This window comes from Chinchilla lanigera, unplaced genomic scaffold (assembly GCF_000276665.1).
Source record: "Chinchilla lanigera isolate Chin_1 unplaced genomic scaffold, ChiLan1.0 scaffold00112, whole genome shotgun sequence".
Taxonomy (NCBI): domain Eukaryota; kingdom Metazoa; phylum Chordata; class Mammalia; order Rodentia; family Chinchillidae; genus Chinchilla; species Chinchilla lanigera.
This window is the reverse complement of record NW_004955513.1, coordinates 1,155,224-1,173,719: the sequence shown is the minus strand read 5'-3', so window position 1 is coordinate 1,173,719 and position 18,496 is coordinate 1,155,224. Positions and strand designations below refer to the sequence as shown.

Genomic DNA, 18,496 nt, shown 5'->3' with positions numbered 1-18,496 from the left:
CCGGGCCCTGGCCACCGTGGGGGGAGCTTCAGGTTACCTTTTGCTCCGACTGCTTCTGGGCCTGCTCCTTGTGGCTGTCGGCCTTGGGTTCCGCCAGGCCTGGCCCGCTCATCTCCTCTGGCTTCAGAGTACCATACGGGGAGCTGCGCTGCGAGGAGGTCGCGGACGACTCCCGAGACTCGGCACTCAAGTCAACGCCACTATCTCCCTGGCTGCTCTTAAAACCCTGCTGTGCGGAGCACAAGATGGGTTAGAGCCTTGTCCCGGACTCCAAACCGCAGGCCCCGTGCGGTGAGACTGCGTGCGGCACTGCCACATCTCCCCCAGCCACGTGCCCTCTCATCCGGCCCGGGTCCTGGCCTGCCCGCCACATCCAACGGTGTGTGCAGCCGCGTGAATGCGCCTGCCCTGCCCACGCGCCTGACCCCTAGACACCAAGTAGTCCTTGGGACCGCCTAGCTCACTCCGCTCAAACCAGCCCAGGGAGCGCTGCCCTCCTTCTGGCACCCTACCAGGCTGGGGGTCTCTCTTGTCATCCCTTCTCCCCCACTCCCGCAGGGACCATACACGGGCCAGAGACAAGGCTGACAGCGGAGTGGGCCAGGGCCTGTGGAGGGGCTTCTGGGGCAGGCCCAGCACGGCCCGGGGCATGGTGGCTGGGCGATGGGGCGCACACTACCTCAGTGGAGCTGGGTTCGGTGCCGCTGAAGGCGGAGACAGCTTTCCTCCAGGAGTCGCTGGCGGCAGGCTGCACAGGGAGGGCTGCCGAGACGGGAAGACAGAGTGCGTCAGGGGGACGAGCAGTGTGGGCACGAGTTTTGGCTCAGAGAAGTAAGCTCGTAGCAGACCACTTCCCCTAACCGCCTGTGTGCCATCAGTGACACCTCGTGAACAGCTCTGACACACGGGAGCTACTCTGACAGCTTCTTCACCCAACTTCCAGACATCCCGTGTTTCTTTGGGTTTTTCGCTTCGTTTTCTTTCTGAGGCAGGATCTTGCTTCTGTAGCCCAGGCTGGCATCAAACTCCCGGGCGATCCTGCCTCAGCCTCTGGAGTGCTAGGATTTAAGGCATGTGGCATCATGCCTGGCCCTATGTTTCCATGAAGGTGCTTCTCAGCATTTTGTGGACTTCATGCTGTCCTTAAATGCACACCTTTGCATTCTGCATCACTACTTCTGCCGTACGCTTTCCCTCACGTAAGCCAACTATCTGGCAGCTTCTATAAAATCCCTGAAAGGTCCCAGCAGGTGCTGCTGAGAAGTTTTTAAGCTCAAGAATCCCACAAAAGCATGGATCCTAGGTCCAGAAAATATATCTGTGCAGAAACATTACAGATGTTTAAGATCACGGGTCCTCTGACCCCAGGTGTGCCACCGAGAGAGCAGAATCCAAAGGAAAACACCTGGCAGGAGGAGACGATGCCTTCAGTCCCACGGCCAGCCGCTCAGCCAGTCGGCTGGTGGCACTTTGATACCGTGCTACTTATCACTTACATAACCAAGCTGAACGGCACCATGGTTCATCAAGAGATGAATGCTCACTCCTTCAAAGTCAAACGCTGCTAACGTTATTGTGAAAGGTGTTAGAACTAACGTTTTCACCCAGAGCACAAAGACAGGCTGTGTGGGGACAATGAAAAATCAAGACCTGGCATCCGGGATCTTAGGTGTTTGTCCTATGGTGCGAAGCTGGGTCTCTTCTTCTTCTTCTTTTTTTTTTTTTTTTGGTACTGGGAATCGAACTCATGACCTCAGGCTTGCCAGGCAAGCAATTATGCTGCTGAGCTATATCCCTGGCTGGGTCTCTTCTCAATGGCCTCTCCAAGTTCTACCTCTGAGCACTCACGGGTCCTTGTTTATTTTATTCATTTATTCACTTATTTTTGGTTTTTTTGGGAGGAGGTCTCGCTATGCAGTTCAGGCTGGCCTTGAACTATGTAGCTTAGCCTGGCTTCAAACTTGTGGCAGTCCTCCTGCCTCAGCCTCCCGAGTGCTGGGATGACAGGAGTGTGCCACCACGCCCAGCTCATATGTCCTTGTTTTATTTATCCATGGGCCTTGTGGTCTAACAGTGCACAGCTTTGCTCAAAGTAGGCATTCAAGGAGATTATGTGTGCCAGGGGTGATGGCGCATACCTGTAATCCCAGAACTCACTCCGCTGGGCACAGTGCCACGTCTGTAATCCCAACACTCAGGAGGCAGAGACAGGAGGGTTACAAATTCGAGGCCACCTCAGACCTGGTGGGCTAGGCTGTAATCCTAGCACTCCAGCTAGCTGAGGCAGGATGATTACAAGTTCAAGAACAACCTAGACCTGGTAGTTCAGGCTTGTAATCCTAGCACTTTGGGAGGCTGAGGCTGAAGGTTTGCAAATGCAAGCCCAGCCTGAAAAAATTTTGCATCTTGGTGAAACCCCGTCTCAAAGAGGTGTTTGTTGGGGGATATGTAGCGCAATCTCCAGCACAAAAAAACAAAACAACCCAAACAAAACAAAACAAAGTTCAAGACCCAGTCTCAAAAAAGTCTGGGGATGTGCTTACCAACACCCTGTACTGCCCCCCTCCAACCAACAAAGGCGAGGAGGGGGGAAAAATCTGCTTGATCAGGTCAACTTTGTGTTTTTAAGTGAGAAGTTACTAGAAACACAGTGAGCAGGAAATTCTTTCTTTTTAAAAAATTGGTGGCACACACCTGTAATCCAGTACTCTAGGAGGCTGAGGCAGAAGGGTATCAAGTTCAAGCCCAGCATGGGCATCTTAGTGAGACCCTATCTCAAAAACAGAAAAAGGACTGAGGATGTAGCTCCATTTGGAAGGCCCTGGCTTCAATCCCTAGTACCAACAAAAAACTAAACATTTCAGGGAAACGAAGTTCCCCGAAAGAAAGGTGCATCTTCCTCTGGTCTCCAGACTTCCCGTCCATGAGGGCCTTAGGGAGGTGCCTACAAGACCGTTTTCCTATGTCAAGGGAAGGCACCCTAACCAGCCTCCTGGAAGGCCATCTACTCTTCTTCCACTTCCACAAGAGAAGTAAAGTGAATTTAACACACACGGCATAGAAAGTAGAGCAGTCACAGCCGAACAGGCTGGTCCTCTTCAGACTGCTGGGCAAGCAGGAGGCTCAGCTCTTTCCCCATATTGTAGGCAAGGAAAACTACCGATTTGGGGCTGCAGTGCTAAGACAGTGTTCAACACTAGCTTGGCAGAGGCGCCTGGAAATAGGTCATGTTTCCCCTGTATTTATGTCTCAAAAGCAGGATGCCCCAAGGAGGAAGCCCTGGCCTGCTGGGCCCCGGCACCCACTCTCACCCTGGCTGCTGCTCTCCCAGATCTCGGTACCCAGGCTGCTGCCAGGCAAGGCCACGTCCCCTTGCTCCAGGCACAGGTTGTTCTGCTTTTTAGCAAATCGAGGAGGAATACGAGAAGAAAGGCCTCGACCTTTGACTGGCACCTAAGGAAAGAAGAGGGAGATACATTCTAGCCAAAGACTGCTGACGCTAAACCACTACAATAGTGACACTAAACCACTATCTAAAATCCCTCAAGATACCTAACGCCCGTTTCCCAGGATGTCAGCCGTATGGTGTGCTGCCAGGCCACCACGCTGCCCCAGGAGCGCTGGCCGCCAATAGAGGTGACGGTGTGCAGGGTCCCTGCCCTCAAAAGTCACAGGAAGATGAACCTTACCCTGCCTACCGCGGGACAGAGCAAGGAGGTGGACAGGTAGGGTGACCGAGCCTGGGCAAGTCAGCCTTTGTGACCCTGTCGCCAACTCTGTAGAACAGCAGGCACTGGGAGGTCACACGTCTTTAAAAGATGCTCCTTCCCTGCACCCCTCTACCCTCCCCGCACCCCTCTACCCTCGCCGCCCCTGGCCCACAGTGCTCACCTGTGCGGCCTGCTCCTTCTTTCTCCTCTCTTCCTCCAGCAGGCGGCGCTGTTTCTTAGTCAGGACCTCGATGAAGCCTTCTCCTACCATGGAGCCCACCTCGCTCTCCTCCCCAGGGCTGGCCCCACAGTTGTCAATGATGGCATCTGAAGCAAGGGTCCACGAAAAGGCACAGAGGTCCATTCAGAAAGCCGGAGTCACCCAGCGAGACAGCCACCTGCTCTCTACAGACAGGCTTGGTTCACAAGGCCAGGCAGCGCCTGGCAGACACTGTCGTGCACCAGGAACCCCAGAAATACGGCGGTGGCCATGCACCTTCTCAAAGCTTTCTGACCTCCCGCAGAGGGGCTCGACCAAGTGCCTGAGCAGTGCTCAGCCTTTGTGCAGCTGGGGACTCTGAACCTAGCTGTGCTCCCACGAGCTGTTCAACCTCCGGTACCCCAAGATCTCCGGGCCTCACGCTCCCCCTCTTTATACCTAGGCTGTCTCGGGGACTCCAAGAGGCAGTAAGCACCAGCAGGCAGGGACCTGAGCCTCGTGTCACCACTGTAGCCCCAGGATCTAGCCTAACGCAGAAGCTGCAGTCTGCGCCCCCCACAGGGACTTCCAGGGCCTCTGGTCCTGTTGAACTCCACAGACCTGGGATGTGCCTGTGTGTGTGTGTGTGGGTGTGTGTGTGTGCGTGTGTGCGTGTGTGCGTGTGTGCGCGTGTGTGTGCGCGCGCGTGTGCGTGTGTGCGCGCGCGCGCGCGCGTGCTCGAACTCACTTCCGTAACTCAGGTCAAACTGCTTCCGGACTTCGTCCTGCTCACCAGCCCTCTGAGCAGCCAACACAGCCTCTTTTTCTGTCCTCTTACTGGTGGCCTCAGGACTATCAGGGCTGGCATAGGGCGAGTGGTTGCTACCACTGCTGCAGCCGCCAAGACCTCCGGCAAGGGGCTCGTCTGGGGACCTACGAGGGAAAGAGGATCCAGTGAGCTTAGAAACGCCCGAAGACTAAGAGGAAACCAGGGAAGAGCCTCACACGCGCACACAGCCCACACACAGTCGCAGCAGCTGACCCAGCGCCAGTTCTCGCCGGGCCCTGGGGGACCACTTACCGCCACTGGCCTGGCGTGAGCCATGTGCAGAAGCTACCCCAGCCGGCACGGCCCAGGCGGAGCTCCCCAGCGCCTCCGTTCTCTCCTGTCCCCTCAGCAGGGGGAGAGAAGGAAGGGCGATGCCAACCTCTGCTCTCGCCCAGGAGAACCTCGCCCTACTGCGCGGCCCTGGAGACCCAGGCTGGACTGTGAGAAGAATCAGTGCCTTCCCAGGGCTCCCCCTTGGGGAAAAAACATGCCCAGGTTCAGTGTCCTGACTCGTAAGCAGGGAAAAAGCAGCTATCTTAGGAGAGCTCCCAGGGCAGGGAAGGCTGCAGCAGCCCCCACGTTCCCCATCTGGTCACAGTCACCAAGCCCACGTGTCCCCACACAGGAGCCTGTGGCCAGCGAGGCTGCGCCATCCGCAGGCCGTCCAGCCAGTTCTGGAGAAGAGGGGATCACTGGCCGCACCAGCTGCTCCCCTCTGCGCTTGGAGGCTCTGACCATGCCAAGGAGGGAGGTGACACGCAGAACCTGGGGAAGAGCCACTTCCAGGCAGCTGGGGGCCTGTGAGGCCCCGCCGGGTCAGTGCCTGGCCAGTTCGGATGCAGAAAAATCTGGTAGATCAGCCGCTGCTTGCCAGGCACCACCCACAGGCGACAAGGACACACTGAGGCTGAGCCCTCAGGACAGGGCCGGGGCAGAGGCCGAGAGGGACCCCTGGGAGGGGCGGGGACTGGGGACACCTCTGGTTTAGTTTGTCAGGCCACATGACAATGACACACCACGAGAGAAGCGACAAGCGATGCAGGGGCAGTGATGGAGACGCACACACAGCGGCCGGCGGCGTGGGGCCCGGCGGGGCGTGCATACATGGACTCGATGCCGCTGTGCAACAGGACAATGACAACAAAGGACCTGGAATGGCGTTTGCTGTTACCTTTTGGCTTTCAAGGGTGTCCCACTCTGCTGGCTGTCATAACGGGGGGACGTCTCACCACCACCTGGCCTAACCGGCTTCTCCCCAAACCCTCCCGGCTCCAGCTTGCGGCTCTGTCTGTCCACCAGGGGCCTCTGGCTGGAGAAGCTCCTCTTGGCCAGCTCCTTCTTCTCCCCAGCAGCGGCCCCGGACAGGCCAGCGTCCCCCTGTGGGTGGGGCTCGGGCCCGGGGGCCTCGCGCCGCTCCCGGCGCTCGCTGAAGTCGCTGCTCTCTGAGGCCGTCTCCCACTCTTCGTTGGCGTGATCGGAGGAGTTCTGGTAGGACAGCTCAGGGGACCGGCGGCCCCCAGCGCCACCCTTGTCCCCGGGACAGAATTTGGACCTGCCTGGCCACTGCCCCGACAGCAGGTGGGGCTCCTCCTCGGGGCCCCACAGGCCCAAGGACTCGCGCTCCTGCCGCAGGCGCCGGAAGCGGGGCGGCTTGTCCTGGCGCGGGGGGCGCCTCCTCCGGAAAGGCCGGTTCTCCGCGCCCTCGGGGTCTGCCGCGTGGTCGTCCTGGAAAAAGGCCCTCTTCTCCTCCAGGCGGCTGTCCTCAAAGGCTCTGCCGCCAAACGAGTCAGCGTGTCGGTAGGAGTCTGGGATGTAGTCTCGGTCTGTGGCTCTCCGGGCCGGGCCGTATTCCTGCCAGGAGCCGCCTGGGCTCCTGCTCTGCCAGTGGGCCGGCTCCTTGGCCACGAGGGTCCTGCGCCCGTAGCCACAGTTGCTGAGCCGGGGTGGGAGCGCTCGCCCGAAGGCCCGCGGGCCGCGGCTCCTGGCATCCAGGCCGCCCTGCTCGTCAGAGTAGGTCTTGCTGGAGCGCCAGGAGTCTTTCTTCAGGGCGCCCTCGTCCCTCTCCAGCAGTGAGCCCTCGGGCCCGCTCTCGGTGCCCCTCTGCCGGCGCCGCTTGGGGAGCTCCTCGTACTCCGAGCCCTCGCTGTGGGTCTCGCTGGCGATCCTGCGCCGGGGCTTGGCGCGGGCACAGTCCTCAGGCTGGGGGAAGTCACGCAGGCCCCGGCCCCGGCCACTCCGCTGGCCGCTGCCGCTGTAGATGCCTCGCGGCCCAAGGACCCCGCTGCCGCCACACAGGCCACTCCCGTTCCCGCTGGCGGGCCGGCCTCGGAAGGTGAATTCCCGGAAGCCCCGGCCGCGGCTGCGGGGCTGTCCTCGAGCCCCGAAGGCCTGCTCCTCGTCGATGAAGATCCAGTTGTTTCTCTTGGTCGGGGGGATGTCGCTGGACTCACGCGACGCTCTGCTCTCCCAGGTCTTGTCCGGCTTCTCGTCCTCATCAAACTTGGCCTCGTAGCCAAAGCCGGCGTGGGTCGAGGCCTTGTCCTCCGGGGTGGCGGGGGAGGCATTGGCCAGGGCTGGGTTGTTCTCCTCGTCCTCGTCCTCCTGGGCTTTGTGTGCCGGCTCCTTCTCTGTGGCCAGCCGTGTGCCATCCTCCCCCAGCCCCTGCTTCACCTTCTCCAGCTCCTTCTCTTTTTCCTCCACCTTGAGGGCTTTGAGGACCGGCTTCTTGATGGGCCCCGACCTCCGGGTCCTGCCCGGCTGCTCCTGCTGCTGAGTGCTGGAGCTCCGGGGCTCGGGCGCCCACTCTGGCTCTGGGTTTGGCGGCTTCTCTGGGCTCCCTTCCTTCTCCCAGGAGAGGTGGAAGGCTGCCTCCTCTCGGGGCGCCTCTGGCTCGACACCGTCGGCTGTGTCGGCAGCCTTTGGCTGGTGGCCAATGTCCCAACTGCCGTACTCGGGCTTTTTCTCAGTGGGAACAAAGTCAGGCTCCAAGGGAGGACACCTAAGGTTTTGGGTGTGACCCCCAAGAGCACCCACCTCCTGAACATTTTCTTGGGGTGGAAACAAAAGCTCCTGGCCTATTCTTTGAGAAGAAATACAGCTGTCAAAGTCTGCCGGGGCCTTCTTGTCAAAAGCACTCAAGTACTCCTCCCCTCTCTCCTCAAAGAGGTCGCGCTGGGCACTTATGCCCCCTGACCTTCCAGGGGAGGCGCAGTAAGAGCTTTCATTCCTGAAAAGGAACCAGAGAAATCAGTCAATGTGATTGGAGCTTGGTTCCTGGGTTCCATGCTGAACACAGAGCTTAGTTTAAAAAAAAAAAAGCTTTTAAAAAAGAAAGGAAAACATAAGCAAACATTTGCTCTATCTGTAAACAAGGTTGCTGGGGCTTGGCCCTGGAGTCCAAGAGCGAGGAGAAGGCCTGGGCGCAGCGTGGCATGCATGGGCTCGGCGCGCCACCCTGGAGACGGAGAGGAGCCGGCGGTGCCCTGGAGCAACGAACAAGCTGGAGCCTGGAGTGGCGCGGAGCCTGGACCTGCTCCTGACCCACCTGCCTGCGGGGGCCTACCCTCTCCCGTGCCCAAGGTTCGGCAGCCCGGGCCGGCGGCCCCAGCGCCAGAAAGAGCCGCTCGCACAAGCATCCACGCACTCCTCGCACACCTCCCCGGCCCCGGCAGCATCTTCTCTGGCACCGCAGTCTTCCTCCCACTGCAGGGCAGTGGGCACAAGCCGCAGCTCACCTGACGTGCATGTCCATCGCCAAGGTGTCACTCGACTTGGCGTGGGGGAGCACGTAGCCCTTGCTCTGCAGCGCCATGTAGCCCTCTGGGCTCCACACCGGGGCTGGGTCGATGGGGGTCACTTTTCTTTCTTGCAGTGGTGGCACACAGTTCTGATCTTCAGAGCGACAGCCAGTCCCATTGAGGGAATCTGGGGGCATCATGGGCTTCATCAGTCCTAAAAAGGCAGAGGACTAATCAACACCACTTCATTTAGAAAACCCTTCTGACAAGCTGGGCAGGGTGCTATAAGCCTGCAATCCAGCTGTCTGGGAGGCTGAGGCAGGAGCATCACAAGTTTGAGTCCTACCTGGGCAAGTTAATCACTGAGCAAGACCCTGGCTTAGAATAAAACACAAAAAAAGGGCTGGGATGTAGCTCAGTGCAAGGGCCCTGGGTTCGATCCCAGTCCTGGCCAAAAAAAAAAAAAAGGAAGGAAAGGAGGAGGGAGGAAGGCAGGAAGGAAACGGGCAGGGAAAGGAGCTGGCACCGGAACCTCCACACCTCATGGCCAGCCAAAGGCTCCAAGCAGAAACAGACGCCCGACTGCCAGGTGGACACAGCAGTCACAGCGTGACCGCCAGGGCCCCCTCCAGTCCAGCAGGCCGAGCCGCAGCCCTACAGTGCACAGGGAGCCAGCACGGAGCTGACCCAGAATCTGCAGGAAGATTTGGACAGGGATGCTGGTTTCACTGCCTCATACTCCCAGCCCCAAGTCAGACAGGAACGCTCCCGTTTCTGGAATTGTGGGCATGGGGGCGGGGATAGCTAAAAATAACAGTAACTGTTAACTGGCTTGCATGGATTAGGACACGGGTCACGTGCTGGTCCCGGGCTGCAGTAACTAACAGGGAATCTGGACAGATCCCAGCCCTCTCCAGCTGTCTGCCCGCCTCTGCCACACAAGGCAGCTGGGATGGCGTGAGTAACAGTAAAGGTCTGGTCAGGGCGGATTCTGTGCGGGCAAAAGAGATCTGAGAACACACTCCTACACCAGGCCAGCTGTGGGTCGCCAGACACAGGACTCCAGCATAACCTGTGCTTGGGGGTGTCCTCCCTAGGCGCCCAAAATGCCATACCATTTAATGAGCTTTCACCACAAGCCACAAACATGATCTCGTCTGTGTTGGGGTGACAGCCCCCACTACCCGAAAAACTCTGCTGCGCAAGGCTGGACACAGTGTATCAAGCATTTCGCCTGCAGAGCTGTGGTCACAGGAAGACAGAAAAGTCCTGGAGCTAAAACCCACAGGAGCAGGGTTTCTCAGTCAGGGCTGGAAATCTAGGGGCTTGGTCTTAACATCCTCACAGGAGCAGGGTTGAGGCCCTTCTGTGCAACTGTGCTCCATACCCAACGCTGTAATCCCAGCACTTTGGGAGGCAGAGGCAGGAGGATCTCAAGTTCAAGCCCCGTCTGGGAAACTTAAAGACTTAGTGAAACCCTGTCTGAAACTAAAAAAAGCAAAAAACAGATGAAGATCTAGGTGAAACCCCTGGGTTCAATCCTCAGTATCATTAAAAAAAAAAAAATGAGGTGAGGGACCTAGCTCCGAAGAGTGAAACCCTCAAAAGGTGTGCTGGCAGGACATGCCCTTGAGTACAGGGAGTTGACGGGAAGTCCGACTTGGCCAGGCGTGGGCAGGGAAAAACAGCCACCCTGAGGTATTCACAACACATGCTCACTCTCATAGGGGTCACCGAGAAGGAAGGGTTCCAGTTCCTATCCCCCAGGATGGAGCAGAGACCATCCAAGTTAACATCAAAGATGGCTTTAGGCTGGGAGCAAAAACCACCAGGCTGGGTCCCCAGCCCAACTTCTACTGGATCCCAGAGCCGACCTCACCCTCCCAAATCACCGGAAGGAGGTGGGGCACGCCGGGCTGGCACAGCAGGTGAGACAGCACCCTGAGGAGGGTTTCAGATACCAGAACAAGCTGACCAGTGCCACAAAGCGAGGTTTAAAATGACCAGAAGCAGAACACAAGGAGTTAGGATGCAAATTTAAAGGCACACTCACTGAAATTAAAAACTCACCAGGCAGGGCTGAGGATGTAGCTCAGCAGCACAAGTCCTTGTCTAGCAAGCGCAAGGTCCTGAGTTTGATTCCCAGTACCAAAAAAAAAACCAAGGCAGGGCATGGTGGCGCACACCTGTAATCCCAGCACTTGGGAGGCTGAGGCGGGAGGATCACTGCGAGTTTGAGGCCAGCCTGGGCTACAAAGTGAGCTCAAGGCCAGCCTGAACTGCATAGCGACACCCTGTCTCAAAAAGACAAAAAAAACCCTACCCTCACTGGGCTATACAAGTGTGGATTAGACACTGCTGGACAGAAAGCGAGCCAGGAGTGTTGTCTCTTATTTAAGACATCCAGAAGACAGATGAGAAGGTACAGAATAAACCTAAGAGAAAAACTAAAAAGGATAGAGTATAAGCCGGGCGTGGTGGCACATGCCTGCAATTCCAGCACTCAGGAAGCTGAGGCAGGAGGATCGCTGCAAGTTCAAGGCCAGCCTGAACTACATAGCAAGACCCTGTCTTAAATAGCCAGAAAATAAAAAATTAATAATAATAAATACATGAATAAATAAACAGAAGAAGGAGGGCTGGGGTGGGGCTCAGCACTTGCCAAGCATGCATGAGGCTCTGGGTTCCAATCCCTGGCACTGGGAACAAGAATGAGAGAAAATTAGTAATCCAAAGCAATTATTAGGAGAGAATTTTCCAGAAGTGGTTAGAGACCTACAATGAGTTCTAAGCAGAATATGCAGGACCAAAGTATACATACACTTCAGCACAACACACGGAGTACTCAGGGGACCAAGGATAGAGGGAAGCGCAAAAAGCAGCCAGTGAGAAGACAGAGTAGAAGGCCTAGAAATGAATCTGGCCTTCAGCAGCCACGGGTGCCAGAAGAAAACAAAATACTCCGAGTGCACAGTACCGAGAGGAGACCCCCACCACATCTCCATTCAGCAGGGTGAGACGTTCAAACACATCTTCGTAAAGCACCAAAGGATACGCCTCAGGCAGAAGTAAATGAACTCAGAAGGGCTGGCTTCTGCCAAGTCGGGGTCCATGCTAGAACTTTAGCATCACCACTGACAGAAGACACAATGCAGAAGGGAGAAAAGGAACTGGAAAACTAATCCAAGAAAAGACTGGAAAGAAAACACAAAGGAAAGAAGGATGACAGAATGCATAAAATGAGACAGCGGGAAAACCAAAATATAACAATTCCAGTAAATCTAAAGGGACCAACACTGGCAAATAAAAGCCATAGCTTTTCACAGTGAGTAAAACCACGCACATTTTGTAGACATGAAGATACAATCCCTAAAAAGAAGGGCTCACAAGCCAACAGTGAAAGGTTGGAACAAAAGTTATCAAATAAGTGTTAATCAAAAGAAAATGAGGGGGCTGGGGATTTAGCTCAGCGGCACAGCACCCGCCCCGCAAACACAAGGTCGTGACTTCGATTCCCAGTACCAGGGGGGGGGGGGGGGGAATATATATTGAAATATAAAAAAACAAAAAAAACTAAAACGAATACACCAGGCGTGGTGGGGCACGCCTGCAACCCAGCACCGGCAAGGCTGTGGCAGAAGGCTCGCCTTGAGTTTCAGGCCAGCCTGGGCTACACAGTGCACAGTGTCTCAGAGACAGAGGCAGAGAGAAGGAAAGTGGTATGAGTTTATTACTGTCAAAGCAGACAGTAAAGGGGCTACACAGTGACAGAAAGAACGAAGTGCGGTAACCCCCACTCCCCCATACCGAAGGCTTGCAAGGAAAACCTGACAAATCCACACCCACAGCGGGAGGTTTTCGGTTCTCTCTGGGGTGTGGCATGCATAACATGCCTAACACATGCTGTGCCGCTGAGCCACACCCAGCCCTCCTACTCAGAATTTGAACACATCTCTCATAGATATTTGTACAGTGCAATTGGCAAACTCAATCTGACGACCTATATCCAACAAGAGAATGTAGATTCTTTGCAGGCAAACAAAAAAAAAAGTTAACCAACAAAGAAAGAAGCTCAAAAGATGTCAGCCAATCCAGATCAGGAGGTCTGAAAACTGCAGGCCTGAAGCAAATAGCCTTTCTTTTTTCTCCACACCAGGAATGGAACTCACGACCCTGCACTTGCCAGGCGGGCACTGTGCCACGGAGCTACATCCCTGGCACTCAGCCTATTTTTATCAAGTTTTACTGTTTATGGCTGATTTTGTCCTACAACAGCAAAACGGAGTAAATGATCAAATGCTAAGATATTCTTTATCTGGCCACTGACCGGAAAAGACAGCACACATCCAATAGACCATATTATCTCCCACAAAGCGGCAGAACTGGAAACTGATCCCATCAAGGCCATCTCAAGGGTCAGAAACGTCAAGGCTATTTATCACCAAAAGAACGGAACAACCTCAAGGGAAACGGGAGGGAAAGGAGTAGAAATTAATGAAATAAAATCCAAGTAAGACAAAGAAAATAAAAACAAGTTATATCATGTACAGATACAAATTCTCTATGATGAATGTGATCATTATGATGTGATTATGTGTACATCTAAAAAGTACCAATAAAGTCTGATCTTTTAAAAAAAAGATAAAGAAATGAGGAAAGCCAAAATGTGATCTTCAGAAGGGCTTCAGACAACCCTGGAAGAAACTAATCAAGGAGAAAAGGAAGAGAGAGGACACAAAGAATGGAAACGGACGAAGCAGCCCTGCAGGGCTCTGAACAGTGGTGTGAGTGTGTAATTCCTGGTTCGTCTCCCCAGCTCCTGCCGACAGAGGCACTTGTATAGCTCCTCGCTGTGAGCTCAGAGCAGCTGTGACCTCACGGAAGCCAGCGACACCCTCCAGCCACACCTCCAGGCCAGACAGGCGCGGGCCGCCGGGCTGCAGAGCTCACCTGAAGGGTGCAGTGGCGAAGGGTAGAAGTCCACAGGGGTCCGGGCGGGCGGGATGCGGGGGTCCATGTAGGACGGCATCATCATCCAGCGGGGGTCGAAGCCCAGCATCTGGGGGTGGTGCGGGTAGAAGGGGCGCTGCGCGTGGGAGGGCGGGGGGTACACTGGCTGCCAGTGCTGCATCTTGTACAGCTGCTCCTGGCCAGGGAGAGGGAGAGAGAAGGGTCACAGGGGTTCGGGGACGAGATGCCACCCCAACACACACACACACACACTCTCTCTCTCTCTCTCTCTCCCCCTCCCACCTCTCCGCTGGTGACACAGAAGCCCACCGTACAGAAGAGGGAATCCACAACAGCTGCCCTGTGGGAGCCCCTGCCTGTCATGCTTTCCGGCTGGGCCTCTCCTGAAGCTGGAGGGACAGTCAAACCATTGCACTATGGAATCCCCGCTCCCGTGCTCCCCAAGACAGACCAGGCTTCTGTGCGGATCAAGTGCTGTCCCGGTACCAGCCTAGTCCAGCAATTGCTGGGCGCTGGCCGCTTCATCTCCTGGCAGATCCCCACCACCTGGGGACGGCCCCGCCCCTTCTCTCTGACCCCCGCTTGGGCTCCAAGCTTCCAGGAGCCTTCAGGGGTCCTCCTGCTGCCTGCCTAACGCGTGACTGCAGGTGACCTATGGGGCACATGGGACCTGCCAACTTCCACTGTGACTGTCCCCCTCCTCCGCTCCACATACACCCACGGGCCACGCCTGGACCTGGAACACACTCAGCCACTGGGACGGCGCTCTGCTCTCCACCCCTTTGCCTGGCTTTCTAGCTCAAGACTTCTGCAGCACACCCAGCACCAACCCGTGCTCCCACAGGACTGCTCCTTCCCGTGACAGGCAAGAGGCCGCACATGCCTGGCCCACTGTGGCCGGCACCACGCTGACAACAGTAGAGGCCCACGAAGCATTAAGGCCCCTACTCCAAGCTGTCAGGTAGCTCCGCGCCCACCTCCCACGTGCCGGCTGGACGCCCGAGCACAACCTACTCAGGGGCCTCGGGCACACCCGTCCCCTCAGCCCACACCTCATCCCGGGCAGGGTTCCCAGGTACTCGAGGGGTCCCCAAGGCACTTTCCATTAATAGAGCACCTCCATTAAGAGCCAGGCACTCCCGCTCCCGCCCGCAGAAGGATGAGGGCTCCGTCTGGACCTCAGGTCTCCAGAGGCCCCAACCAGCCAGGCTGCCTGGGGCTCCCAGTCATCGCTCTGCTCCCAAGGACGGACCGGCCGCGCCTGGGAAGAGCCAGGGCTGTCTGCACGTGACTGCAGAGCCCTCCCCGTCAGGGGTCCTGCACGCTGTCCGCTCTCGGCCCTGCCTGAGGGACCACACGGCTCACGCTGGCTCCACGGCACTGCAAGTGCACTACGGGTGGGCCCGGGTGTCTCCTGGGAGCCCCCGGCACGGACGCTGGCAGGCTTTACCCTGGAAGGGTCCTCTCTCCGGAGCACACGCGTTTGGGGATATCTTCAGTTAGCATTAATAATCTGTTACACACCCAGCTGCTGGGCCTGCCCCAAGCGACACCTCCGAGCTGTCCCTGTTTCCAGCACGACACGTGATCCCTACTGAGGGCACCGTGCCCCGTGGCTCTCAGCTCCAAGGGAGCACAGCGGCTACCCATGCCCCAGACGGCGCACAGGGCCCTCATCCGCTGAGCGTCCAGGGCAAGCCGTCCCCGGAAAAGTTTACAGGAGGCCAGGACTGACGGTGTCAATACGGAGGCAGCCTGGGACAGGACCCACAGCTCTCAGAATCTGCACGGCCCCGCGCTCTGCCCAGAGTCCACAGGCCCCTCTGGGGCTCCTGGAGGCCCCGCGCGCCCTTGAGTCTCACAGGAGTGGCAGAGGCTGCGCCACTCTCAAGTACGCTGCTGAGCCAGGCGAGTTCAGCGCACGCGCCACCCATCTTTCCCTTCCTGGGGCGACAACGCAAGATCAGCACAGCACAGGGCCACAGCCTCTGGGAGAAATAGTGACCTGCCAAGGCCACAGCGCTGCAGTGCCACTCCCAAGGTCACTGGGACGTGAGGGTGCTGAGCTGGAAAGGTGGTTAAGGGACAGGGCAGCCCCACATCACCTCTGCCTGCTCACCTGCTGCTGCTGCTGGCGCTGGAACCGAGGAGGAAGCGACTTCTGGTACTTGCTGAACTCCTGTGCAGGGGACCCGGCCTCCCTGGCCTCCTCCTCGATGCTGCTGCTCTGAGCCACCACTGGGGAGGTGGCGGGTGCCTCTTCTTGGAACGGAGTGGGGGTGTCCTGTGCAGGGAACTCCGGGGAGCCTGGGAACAAGCAAGCGTAGGGGTGCGCTGCAGGCTCAGGGAGGCTCAGCAACTCCGGATGGCGCTCTCGGCCCGCCTGGGACACCCCACAAACACCCCAGGAGGCCTTGTCCGCCACCACTTTAGAGAGGACACAAAAGAGCAAGTGGGCAGGGGGAGTCACGCAGCCAGCACCGGCAGCAGAGCTGGCATCTGTCACACACCTCCACCAAATCAGAGAGCAGCTGTGACCTCAACCGAAGTCCACACCCGCCATCAGACTGCATGAACTCAACGCATCACAGCTGAGACCGGGCACATGGCTCGGCCTCTTCCGCACCGTTCTTCTGGTGTTTGGGTTTCTTGGGTTTGAGGCAGGGTTTCAAACTGGCCTTGAACTCACGGGAATCCTCCTGCCTGAGCTTCCCGAGTGCTGAGATTACAGGCCTGTACCATCACATCTAGCTCCCTGCCTATTCTCAAGGATACTTGCTGTGCCTGCTCTGCCAGGTTTTTTTCTGTTTGTTTCTTTAGTCTTTTTGACAAGATTGCACTAGGTAGTTCAGGCTGGCCTTGAGTTCACTTCGTAGCCAAGTTAGTGGCCTCAAACTCGCAGCCATCCTCCTGCCTCAGCCTCCACAGTGCTGGGATTACAGGTGAGCACCACCACGCCCATCTCCACAGAGTTTTTGTGAGAATGGAATGGGATTCAGCAAAAGCCCAATAGGACTTCTCCGAGCCCATGCCACTGAGCTCTGGAGACTGGGCCCCATGCCAACATGGAGGTCCCCAGAGACCGGGCCAGAGGGGTGGGTCCTTGGCCAGGCCGAGGGTCAGACTCGGCGCGAGGAGGCAGCAGAGAGGAAACTGAGCCGGGCCCACTCTCCTAATAAGGGCTGTGGGAAGGGAGTCACGGCACATGAGCTGGCCGTGCTCCTGGTGTCCCTGTCCCAGGGGCCACAGCATCGCGCTGCTTTGTGCGTCCTCCACAGCCTCGGGACCTGTTCCCGTAGGGCCAACCACCAGGAAAGGTGCATCCAGCAGGCACACGGGGCCCTGAGTCTGACAAGAGGCCCTGCGCTCTGAGCAACGTCGCGGGGACAGCGACAGTGACAAGAGAGTATCGTCAGCAAGCACCTGCATGCGTCCACAGGCTGCGAGCTGTGCACACACGGCTCGTCACCACCTACAGGGGAAGAGGGGCTCGAGAGGGGCTTCATCAGCTCGACTGAGAAACTGAGACGGCCGTGGTGACGCACTCCGGTCATCCCAGCACTCGGGAGGCTGAGGCAAGAGGACTGCCAGGAGTTCTGACCAGCCCGGGCTACACTACAGTGAACTGAAGGCCCGCTTGACCACACAGCGAGACCATCACAAACAGAAAGCTGAATGGGATGAGAACCCCACCCACATGACACTTCCCACTATATTCTTGTTTCAGACACAGCTCCGCTAGGAAGTTGGGGAGACAAAGTCCCAAGCCCCAGCCGTTGGCCCCAGGGCCCTCCCCTCACCTTTGCGGGGGGCAGGCCCGTTCTCCTGTGGGGCGGCCTTCTCCAGGCCTGGGGACCGGGGCGCGTCCCTCTCCGCCTGCTTCTGGACCCCGCTGGCCTTCTGGGCCTGCTTGCACTTCTGGTCCAGCAGTTTCAGTTTGGCTGCGCAGGCCGCCAGCCTCTCCTCGCGGGCCCGGCGCTCCTCCTCCTCCCGCCGCTTGCGGGCTCGCTCCACGGCCTCCGACATCTCGGACTGGATGAACTTCTGCCGCAGAGGAGGCTTGTCCTCCTTGTCCTCCACAGACTGCTGCCGGAACACGCTGCCTGCAGAGGGCTTCTGCCGAGAGACAGTCAGGTGAGAGGTGGTTCTGAAGCTGGGCACAGGGGCCAGGTCCTCTGGGGGTCAGTTTCCCTCATCACAGAACTCGACCTCCCACAAAAATTCAAAGCCTCACGAACAAATTCACTGCCACGCACACAGCTTCAAGTTTGTCTTTACAAAAAAATGAAAAACTGCCAAGCACAGTGGCGCACACTCCTCATCCCAGCACCACTCGGGAGGCTGAGGCAGGAGGATCGCTCTAAGTTCAAGGCAGCCTGACCAACATAGCAAGTCCCTGTCTCCAAGAAAGAAGAGAAAAATCATGTCTAAAAACATACTTTTGTTTGTTTTTGTTTTGCTTCCAGTACCGGGAATCGAACTCACGACCTTGCGCTTGCCAGGCAGGCGCTGTGCTGCTGAGCTAAATCGCCAGCCCTAGAAACATACTTTTGGACATTTTATCTATTCCTGAGTCTCTTGTTGGTAGGCAGTTATAAAACAAGCAGGGTATCAAAGACCAAGTACGAAGAGTTCAGCACAAACGACCCTAGCTGCTGCCACTCTGACCTGATTTCAGAGAAAGAAAAAAAGAAAAAACTTCCTGGTTCCAGTGGTACTACAGTCACACGGGCGTCTGCCACTGCCAAAGACCATCGGCCAGAAGCAGCTAAGGTTTCTGCCTGTTCGTGTAGGTCAGTTATATGTACTTAAGAAACAGGCTGTGCTGAGCACGAGGCTGAACATCTGGAATCCCAGCACTGTGATCCCCTGCGGAGAAGGGAGCCAGAGGATGGAGGGCTCAAGGCCAGCCCGGGACACATATCAGCAAGACTGTCCCAAGACACCATGAAGAGGAGGAGGAGGGGGAGCAGGAGGAGGAAGGAGAGCGGTTCCTTGATTCGAGAGCTTCATTCTTTCCATCATTCTGGTCGCAAGCTCAGCTGGCCAC

The 18,496-nt window shown here is 57.2% G+C and overlaps 1 protein-coding gene across 6 annotated transcripts in view; it reads right to left on the bottom strand.

The window, feature by feature from the left end:
- The window catches only part of Prrc2b (proline-rich coiled-coil 2B), a 50,626-nt gene that overhangs the window by 14,005 nt on the left and 18,125 nt on the right, over window positions 1–18,496 (bottom strand). For 4 of the 6 annotated variants that reach the window (XM_005408365.2, XM_013506607.1, XM_005408368.2 and 1 more), the window contains exons 12-21: window positions 17,247–17,562; window positions 15,566–15,753; window positions 13,426–13,621; window positions 8,473–8,689; window positions 5,910–7,964; window positions 4,658–4,842; window positions 3,892–4,037; window positions 3,312–3,453; window positions 680–762; window positions 38–229 (exon numbers count right to left, since the gene is read on the bottom strand). In XM_005408365.2, coding sequence (XP_005408422.1) covers window positions 38–229; window positions 680–762; window positions 3,312–3,453; window positions 3,892–4,037; window positions 4,658–4,842; window positions 5,910–7,964; window positions 8,473–8,689; window positions 13,426–13,621; window positions 15,566–15,753; window positions 17,247–17,562 — 3,720 coding nt within the window. The remainder of the gene's footprint in view (window positions 1–37; window positions 230–679; window positions 763–3,311; window positions 3,454–3,891; window positions 4,038–4,657; window positions 4,843–5,909; window positions 7,965–8,472; window positions 8,690–13,425; window positions 13,622–15,565; window positions 15,754–17,246; window positions 17,563–18,496) is intronic. The other 2 variants (XM_005408369.2, XM_013506608.1) reach the window with 2 other exon arrangements.